This window comes from Festucalex cinctus, chromosome 8, assembly GCF_051991245.1.
Source record: "Festucalex cinctus isolate MCC-2025b chromosome 8, RoL_Fcin_1.0, whole genome shotgun sequence".
Taxonomy (NCBI): domain Eukaryota; kingdom Metazoa; phylum Chordata; class Actinopteri; order Syngnathiformes; family Syngnathidae; genus Festucalex; species Festucalex cinctus.
The window spans coordinates 6045689-6055498 of record NC_135418.1 but is presented as its reverse complement, the minus strand read 5'-3'; the positions used below and the strand labels follow the sequence as shown (position 1 = coordinate 6055498).

At 40.2% G+C, this 9810-nt stretch overlaps 1 protein-coding gene across 2 annotated transcripts; it reads right to left on the bottom strand.

Annotated features, from left to right (window-relative positions):
- Positions 1 to 569: 569 nt before the first annotated feature.
- On the bottom strand, positions 570 to 9455 carry ghrh (growth hormone releasing hormone). 2 transcript variants are annotated; one of them, XM_077529990.1, is made up of 6 exons: positions 9282 to 9455; positions 8997 to 9086; positions 8520 to 8618; positions 2530 to 2634; positions 2269 to 2393; positions 570 to 2187 (listed from the first exon to the last, which is right to left on the bottom strand). In XM_077529990.1, exons 2-5 carry the CDS (start codon positions 9074 to 9076, stop codon positions 2276 to 2278), a joined length of 402 nt encoding a protein of 133 aa, XP_077386116.1. In that variant the 5' UTR covers positions 9077 to 9086; positions 9282 to 9455; the 3' UTR covers positions 570 to 2187; positions 2269 to 2275. The 2 variants fall into 2 exon arrangements, with proteins under 2 accessions (XP_077386116.1, XP_077386117.1); XM_077529991.1 differs by lacking the exon at positions 570 to 2187 and having other exon boundaries at positions 2306 to 2393; positions 2526 to 2634.
- Positions 9456 to 9810: the final 355 nt, after the last annotated feature.

The window sequence follows — 9810 nt, the reverse complement described above, 5'->3', positions numbered from 1 at the left end:
GTTCCTTGCTGTTTGCAAGCGCTTTTTGTACTCCTCGTTGACTTGCCTGCGAGCAAGCTTGATTACTCGGTTTGCCGAAGAAATAAATCGAGATAGTTTTCCTCCTCTGAGCCTGCATTTCTGGGATCTGTTTTTCATCGACTCTGCTGAGTCGTTACAAAACTGTTCCCGGGTTTTACCACATTCATCAGTTTGTCGAGGTTTTGAGAAAACACTACAATAACTCATTTTTGTCATTAATCCTTCTACAAAAAAATTAAATAAATCATATCATAGGACTGCGATTGGCTGGGAATCAGTCCAGGGTGTCCCCCGCCTGCTGCCCAAAGCCAGCTAAGATAGGCTCCAGCACCCCCCCGTGACCCTTGTGAGGAATAAGCGGTCAAGAAAATGGATGGATGGACATCATAGGATACAACACACCAATTTGCTTTTCATAAAATGAAATATATTCAAATGTACAGATATTGTGTCATTTCAAACTGCACAACTAATGTACAAGGTAAAACAGCACACCGGGAAAACATTCAAAATCAATTTCAGAGTTATGATTTAAGGGGTCAACACAATTTAAAAGTATTGAACATATGGACAACTAGGAAAAGCTTTTGCTTGTCAATTTGTGGTGTGAACTTGTGAAGTAGCATAAGCTAGGAATTAAAACAATTCATTTCAAAGAAATGTATAAAAATATGTTGCACATAAGTGTATGTTGTGATGAAAAAATAGATGTGAGGTGTGTATTTATAATGAAGAACAATTGGATATGAAGGGTATGCGGGCAAAAGTGTATGTAGTATGTACGATGTTTATATGTGAGGTGTATGTATGTTATATTTTTACAACGTATGTATTTAGGTCTACAATTTTTGATTATCTAATTTGTGAACCTAAGAGTAGGATTAAAATAAGATAAAATTCTTCCTAATCCTTTTTGGGCTAGCACAGTGGTGTCCAAACTACAGCCCGGGGACCACTTGCGGCCCGCCGTCCATTTTTCAGTATTCCGCGACAATGCTAAAAATGGCATTTGACTCAGTTCAAATAAAATAAACAAAACAAAAATGTTTGGAGATGGTCAAAGTAAGAAGGGAGGGTATCGAAAAACAGGTGCCATTAAAGGTTATTTTCATTAACTAAAACTAATGAAAAAAGTACAATTCAAAAAACAATATTGTTACAAAATAAAATAAAAACAAAAATGCTTTTTAAAAAACGAAAACTAACTGAAACTACATTTTATGTTTGCAAAATTAACTAAAACTAACTATAATTATAGCAAACATGTCCTTCGTTTTAGTCTTTGGTAATTAATTTAATGCATGAGCCTTTGTGGATGATTTTAAAATGCGATTTTTAGTAGATTTGTTTTGATATAAACCGGAATAATGACGTTTCAAAGTATGTCACACAGAAGTGACGTCATCTAGCAGCAGCCAATAGAAAAGCACCAAAAGATGACATGCCACCCATGGTGTTTTTTAAATATTGCAATAATTGTAATACACAGTTTAAAAAAACAACAACAACACAACTAATACTAATACCGAAACTAACAAACTAAACTAAAACTAGGCATTTTTTAAAGAACTAAACTAATAAAAACTAACAAATGAAAAATTCCAAAACTATAATTACCCTACTACCATATTACAAATATATTGGTTTATATACTGTAGCTTTTTACTAAATATGCAAAAGCACAAATAAATTATTTGTGCAAATTTTAGGACTAAACACAATTTCTCTTCATAACATTATGTGGCCCTTGCGTCCTTCTGATTTTCTGTATGTGGCCCTCAAATGAAAAAGTTTGGACACGCCTGGGCTAGCAGTACATGTTGTTTTCATTTGGAATATTTATATTGTTGTTGTTGTTTTTTTTTTTTTTTTGTATTGCATATCCAAAATACATTTAAAATTTCAAACATAATTGTTGTACCATGTATAGGAAATATCAGAGTCGCACATAATTCAACAAAAAATGGTGTGTGCTACAAGATTTTAGTCACAGCTTCAATGATTAAAAAACAAACAAATAAACAAACAAACAAATAAATAAATAAATAAATAAATAATACAATTTTGTTGTGAAGAAATACAGGTACAAGAAAACAAGCTGTGAGGGTTTTCAACATGAGAATATGCTTCTTCCAGTCTGTACATGTGTCCTCTTTGCTCTGCACTCTGTATAGGGAACAAAGTGTTGAATTACAGGAAGTGTGACACTCCGTTCTTTGCTTCCTGCAAAATATCACAACTGTTTACCTGAGCCTCACGGAATTCCATGAAGTCCTCTGTATCTGGGATTTCTCTGGATGGACGTCAGATCTTCTTTATAGGTTCCTTCATAGATATCTGACTGGCGTTTCATATAGCTTTCACTTTCATCTCTGTAGAAAAAGATTCAGGTTTCATTGTGTCACAGTCACACAATAGCCACAATAATATGCTCTGTTGTGCTTTCAGATGCTGGATTTGCACACAGTTTACAGTTTTTAGTTCCCCCGGTGAAACCTACGTACGTACTCAAGACGTTTGCCCATGATGGTCTGAAGAAACTTCCGGGCAGATATTTGGCCCAACACTTTCCTGTAACTGTTTGTAAAGATGGCATCAGCATGGCGGCCCAAGCTAAAATAAGACAAAATACAAAAATAAAGAAAGAAAAATCGACAGATTACCTAGATGGCTACAGTATGATGCAAACTCTACTCACATCAATTAAGAAATGACAATAACCTCTTTGACTTCAGGCGTAACTTGCTAATGCTAAGTGTGCCGGACTGACAGAGAATTGAGAAAATAGCATTTTGATTAAGCATTGATATGGAGGGGTCCAATTTAAGTGAGGATAAACCAAGGAAACTGCAACAGTTGATGAGCACAATATTAACAGCTGTCAGGACAGACTCAGGGGTGTCCAAACTTTTTCATTTGAGGGCCACAATCAAAATCAGAAGGACGCAAGGGCCACATAATGTTATGAAGAGAAATTGTGTTTAGTCCTAAAAAATGTACAAATAATTTATTTGTGCTTTGCATATTTAGAAAAATGCTACAGTACAGTATATAAACCAATTTGTAATATGGCAGTAGGGTTATTATATTTTTTGAATTTTTCATTTTACTTAGTTTTTATTAGTTTTCAGGGTGGTTCTGTTAGTTTTTATTAGTTTAGTTCTTTTAAAAAAATGCTTAGTTATAGTTTAGTTTGTTAGTTTCAGTATTAGTATTAGTTTTTGTTGTTGTTTTATGTTTTTTTTTTAAATGTGTATTACTTGTGCGCAATATTTAAAAACACACCATGGGAGCAACGTCATCTGAAGGTGCTTTTCTATTGGCTGCTGCTAGATGATGTCACTTCTGCGTGACATACTTTCAAACGTCATTATTCCGGTTTATGTCAAAATAAATTGTGATGACCCCACACTGTCATCATGCCAGTGGCACTAATTACTAGTGATGTGCTTCTCGGGTCGAATCCCTGAAGCGTGTTCCGTGTAATGCAGATGAGTGGTTCATGAACGGCGTGTCAATGCGTGTGTTGATGACGTACGTGGTGACGTTTGAAGCCCCACGAAGCAGGTGTACCACGTGACTGATTCAGGAAATGATTCGCTCGGTTTGAGTGTAGTTCGAAATAAAAGCGGCAAAGAAACGCTATGGATTCCCCTTCACTTTTTGTGTTTTCGGGTCCCTTATTGCGCTACTTTTTTGCTTTTGGCATTCGATTTGACGAGCTTCTTTTTGCGATGGAACCAGCAAGAAAGAGATTTTCCCTTGTTTAGGAGCACTTTGAGCAGATCTCACCTCAGAAGGTAATGCACTGCAATTACGGTACTATTTTAACAGATTCCAATAATAAAATAAAATAAAATGTGACAACACATAAAATTCACATTTTTCTGTTCACAGTTGAAAGTCCACTTCAGTACTGGGAATCACAGAAATATACGCGTCCAATTCTATACAAACTTGCTATCTCATATCGATGCACCCCTGCTTCATCAGTACCATGTGAAAGAGTTTTTTTTCCAAAGCAGGTGAAATTCTCGGCAAAAAAAAGAAACCGCCTGAGTCCAAAAACTTCGGAAAAAATAGTTTTTAAATAAAAATGAATAAGCACTTTATTTTACGACCTTATTTCACATTTTCACTTGTTGCATAAGCACAAACATAGACAAAGTAACACAGAACAATTCATGTTAAAACACTCTTCAAATATATATTCTTTTGTATTTAGAGCATGATTTACACCCCACCATTTTATTGCATGCACCAAGCATGTTATACATTTTTCTGTCCACATGATGGCGTAGTCGAGGAAATGAATCATCTTGAAGCCCCGACGTGTGTGTGAAGCATTTCACTGCAGGGCTTCACTGCTTTACGGGGCTTCATTTTGCCATCACTACTAATTACACCTGTCTCCCATTCTTTAAATCTTAAGTGCCAGTGATTAGCTGACGTGGAGCACCTGGGCCCATTGCTTCACCTGGGCTATATTATGCTGGCCTCGGAGATGTGCCGACGCTCTCGTCACTCCCTGCAGCCGACGCCAGAGCCACACGCCATTTATTTACTTTCTGTTCTACATCATTCAACATGCACCACACTATGTTCACACACTTACATCATGCACACTACTGATATTACAGACAAAACACACGCCATTGTTATTTTTTGATTTTGTATTCTTATTTGTAATAAATTAGTTTGATTAATTTGTAAAAGCGGTTTCCCCTGTCTTTTTGTCGTGGCTTTTGAGCCGGGTCATGACAAAGTGGGGGCTCGTCCGGGAGATTTTTTTCCCATTTTTGTCGCGCAAGTGACATTGCCGTGCTTGAAGTAATTATTACTTGCAGCTTTGGGGTAATTGGTTGCGCGTTTTGGGTTGGGGTTTCCGCGTTTTTGGATAGTGTTTAATTGGTGCTGCTGACAGCACGGAAGCGCGTACGTGCGTTAGACAGTTTAGTAGTGTTTGTTTATGTATTGGCAGTGAATACTGGTGTGTCTGGGGCGAGGGGGAGGAGATTTGTAATTCGTTTTCCGCGTGGCTCCTGGGCTACAGTTTGTTGCGGGTGGAACGGGAGACCCTCAGGTAAGGCATGTGTTATTGTGTGTGCTTTAATCGCTTCTGGTGTGGAGTTTTCCCTTGTAGGCTGTAGCGGCGTTCCCCTTTGGGTTCGTTGCATGGGGCTTGGTAGTGTTGTGACGCGTGCGGTTGAAGCTTTGCTTGGGAGCATGTCCGTGGTTCCTGACGGGCGGCTAGCGTGCTAGTCGGTCAGACGGGCCAGCGGTCAGTTGGGTTTTTTTTTTTTTTTTTTTTTTTTTTTTTTTTATATTAGATAGCGGGAGAGCTCCATACCGACTCGGGTTTCCGAGGGCACACAGTGTTTTGTTTTGTTTTGTTTTTCTTGCCTGTCGGCTCCTGTACACGCGTAATGCTGTGGACCCAAATCGATTGTTGGCTTTGTTCCTATTTGTTGAATCATCTTATTAAAGGTGTGTTGTTTATTTTTATTTTATTTATTTTGGAAAGAAGAGGGAGGGGGGAAAAGTTAATCGTTGAATAAACGTGTTTTAAAATATAATAATAATAATAATAATAATAATAATAATGTCTGAAGTGGCATTCTTTGTTGCGGATCCGTCTGAGGACAATTTGGAGAAATGTACAAAGGAACAATTGGTGCGACTTGGTGAGCATTATGGTGTTAATTTGGGGGATAAGCGGTTAAAAGAGTGTTAAGGTGACGAGAAATAAATTGGAAGAAATGGGTGTTTTGGCTATCGATCAGGAAGATTGTCCTTCCGTCTCGTTTTCAGTGTCGACCCAAGGCTTAACCTTCGAACAGCAGATGGAACTTCTTCAGCTGCAGTTGCTGCATGATCAATTAAATCCTGAAATGCAAATTAAGAAACAGATTGAAATTGAGCGAATTCGGCAAGAGAAGGAGTCTGAGAGAGCTCGGTGGGAATATGAGGAGAGTCGTCTCACTAAAACGGGCGAGCAAATTGGTGATGCCAAGGAGCCGGAGCCGAGGCATTCTTTCGATATAAATAATTTGCGTTTATTGCCGCCATTTAATGACAAGGACCCCAACTCGTTCTGTCTTGTTTGATCGGCTGGCAGACGCGAGAGGCTGGCCCGACACTGACTGCGCTCTTATGTTGCAGTGTTTTCACTGGGAGGGCGCAGGAGGTGTACTTTTCTTTGAGCGCAGAGGATAGTCGCAGTTACGATAAAGTTAAGGCGGCCGTCCTGAAGGCATATGAGCTGGTACCTGAGGCATATAGACAACGATTTAGGTCATGGGAGAGGCGTTTGAGCCAAACGTTTGTTGAGTTTGCCAGAGATTTGGCATTACATTTTAAGCGTTGGCTAATGTCTCTTGATGTTACGACCTTTGATGACTTGTGTGAGTTATTGATTTTGGAGCAATTTAAGAATAAGCTTCCATCACGTATTGCCGCGTTTGTCAATGAAAGGAGCACAAAAACTGCATCTCATGCCGCTATGATTGCTGACGAGTTCGAGGTACTTTGTAAAACAAATTTTCGCGAACGAAATGTTGCGCGTGATGATTTTGGCTGGCGGGGAAGGCAGCTGCACGATATGGGGGAGACATTGCGTCCAGGGGCGATTGGTTCGTTCAAGTCCACTGATGGGGCGCGCCGCTTTGATGAAGTGGAAAGGATGCGACCTGGTTTTGATAAAGGCAGGATGTGTAATAGTCATCAAATGGGCCATTGGAAGGCTGACTGTCCCGTGTTGCAGGCCAGGAGTAAGGTGATCAAACCAAATGTAAAGCCTGCAGCGCGGCAGTGCCTTTCAGTTGCAGGAAGTCTGAACTTACTGTCGCTGTTTGTGAACCTGATGTTTTGGCTGCTTATGGACCATTCATTCGGGATGGCTTTGTGTCTCTGGTAGGCAGCGAGCTACCGGTCCCTGTCAAAATATTGAGGGACACGGGCTTATGATTCGTACATTGTGGTTTCTGCACTTCCTTTTTCTGACCAGACTGACACGGGAGACCGCATTCTCAGTCGTGGGATGGGTTTGACAGTGCTGCCCATTCCCCTGCACAAAGTGGTTCTCGATTGTGAACTGGTGTGGGGTGAGGTGTCCGTTGGGGTTCGGCCCGCGTTGCCCATAGAGGGAGTCTATTTGATATTGGGCAATGGGTTGGCTGGCAGTAGGGTGTGGTCAGACTCACCCCCTCCACCTTTGACACTTCATTCTGGGGATAATGTGCCCCTGAAGGTTTCTCCTCAACAGGAGATAGTTCCAGCTTGCGTGGTGACACGTGCCATGCTGTGGCCGGGGTGCCCAGCGAGGATGATGGTGTCATAGTGGAGGTTTCCCCACTGTCCTTTTTTTTTTTTTTTTTTTTTTTTTTTTTTTTTTTAAAACTCATTCACACGTAAACTACTGTGTGTGTGTGTGTGTGGGGGGGGGGGGAATCATCCGTACGTGCTTTCAAATTGCTGCGGGAGTGACATCAAGCAGCTGACACGTTCGCCGGGCCCCGTTTGAGACCCCCCCGCTCTGCGATTGGCTGGAGGGGTGTAAACGCTGTCTTAACACAGAAACGGCCCGCTGTTTACAAAACAAACACAAAATGGCAAAATACAGGCTGGGGGGGTGCGGGTTTGGGACAAAATCGTCCCCACATGTTATGAAATGTAAATTATATAAATTGAGAAGTAGTTTGTTTGTTTAAATCCTGTATTTAAAAAGTGTGTTTTCCTGAGTGAAACCGGCAGACAGCCCCTTTAACTAAAATAACCTTAAATGGCACCTGTTTTTCAATACCCTCCCTTCTTACTTTGACCATCTCCAAACATTTTTGTTTATTTTATTTGAACTGAGTCAAATGCCATTCTTAGCACATGTCGCGGGCCACTAAAAAATGGATGGTGGGCCGCAAATGGCCTCTGGGCCGTAGTTTGGACACCACTGCTCTAAAACACTTACCTACACCAGGCTCAACCCAATGCTACACTCGAAGATGCAAACCACTCACTAGCAGAAAAAGAAAAGGAAGATCGTGATAGAAGTGGGAGGTTCTCATCAGGCCATGTCTCAACTTAAACTCTATAGAGCAGGCGTTTTATCTGCTAAAATTGGAGACTGGATTAACTCCCCCTCCAAAAAATAATGAGAAGAAAAAGCCTCACAAAAAAAAATAATGAAAAAGTGGTGGTCAATATGTCACGTGCTTCATGCAGTTATTGCAATCAAATGATTTAACAGTACTGTAAGTATGAAGTTAATTCACTTTAATCAAGTTCATCTGTGCCAACACATTCTCTCACTTATCCATTTGGTCTTCATCCACAAATATCTTCTAAATCATGTTTCAGATCCGGATTTGACTACCTGGAACTAAAAGCTGAACTGCTGTTATCTTGACTCATATCCATAAAATCCAAATGTTTTCCATCTACAGCAAAAATAAAGAAATTGGTTTCACTCTCCCAACACTTTTGGAGACCAATCTTGTACTGACCGTAAGTCTGTTCTTTCTTGGGCAGAACTTGCGTCTTCCAGCTGCTCTGGGTTCTTTAGAGAAGATGTCATCAGGATGGATGTGTCCCTCTGGCCAAACCTGACAAATTCAATAACAGTAACATCTTTGCTGCATTCAACTGTATTATTTTTCCACATTCCGTTTTATTCAGTCACTGAAAATGTCACACTTGTAACAATTTTAAAATGCTGCAGACACATTTTAAACTCAGAATATTCCTGGGGGGAAAAAAATATTAACATAATTTCAGAGGGTGCATGCAATGGTGTGAAGGGGGGGGAATCCTTTACTATACATAAAATATAACATTGCACAAAGCTCCACTTTTTCTATTTAAATAAATAAATCAAGGTGGTCAGTATGGTCATCTCAGCTATTTTTAACATTAAAATGGAATATGTATATATGGGGTATTATGCTTTACATCATGAAGGTGATGTCTGTAGTAAAGCTTACCTGATGGAGGGGTAGAGTGGAGCTCCTGATATAGATACAAACAGGCAGTAAAACAGCAGCAATGCAGCTTTCTCCATCATAAAGGTTGTCCTGTAGAAGAATGGACAGCTAAACAGTTTAGCAGCCTCATAAATTAAATTAGAAAAAAAATGCTGAAACTCCACTTTTCCTTCATGAGCAACAACTTCTCTGCAATTTGCAATGCACAGCAGTACCAATGCAAAGAAAAAAACTTTGCACGTTGAAGACGATCAAATCAGACATTAAGGTCTTTCTCTCACTTACCTATAAATTGTGTGTGATTAAGGAGGATTGTTGCTGTTCCGCTTTATGCCTTGCTTCCCACCATCATCATCTCACTACCACAAAAATACTGCAACACTGAATGGTTTTCCCTGTAGCCATGGTCAGTTTATACACAACCCCCCAGTCCCTCCCACATCAGAAATGATTACTCCCCCTTCTTAACTTTGCACGCCTCACTCTCTCAGGCTGACATTTTCTATCTATCTATCTATCTATCTATCTATAATATAGATAAGCTTTAATATAGATTCTATATTAAAGCTCCTGCGATTGGTTGGCAACCAGTCCAGGGTGTCCCCCGCCTACTGCCCAGAGCCAGCTGAGATAGGCGCCAGCAGCCCCCGCGACCCTTGTGAGGAATAAGCGGTCAAGAAAATGGATGGATGGATATTAAAGCTCTCTCTCACTACCTCCCTACATACATAGGCTACATACACACCCACACACATATATCCATCCATCCATCCATTTTCTTGACCACTTATTCCTCACAAGGGTCGCGGGGGCT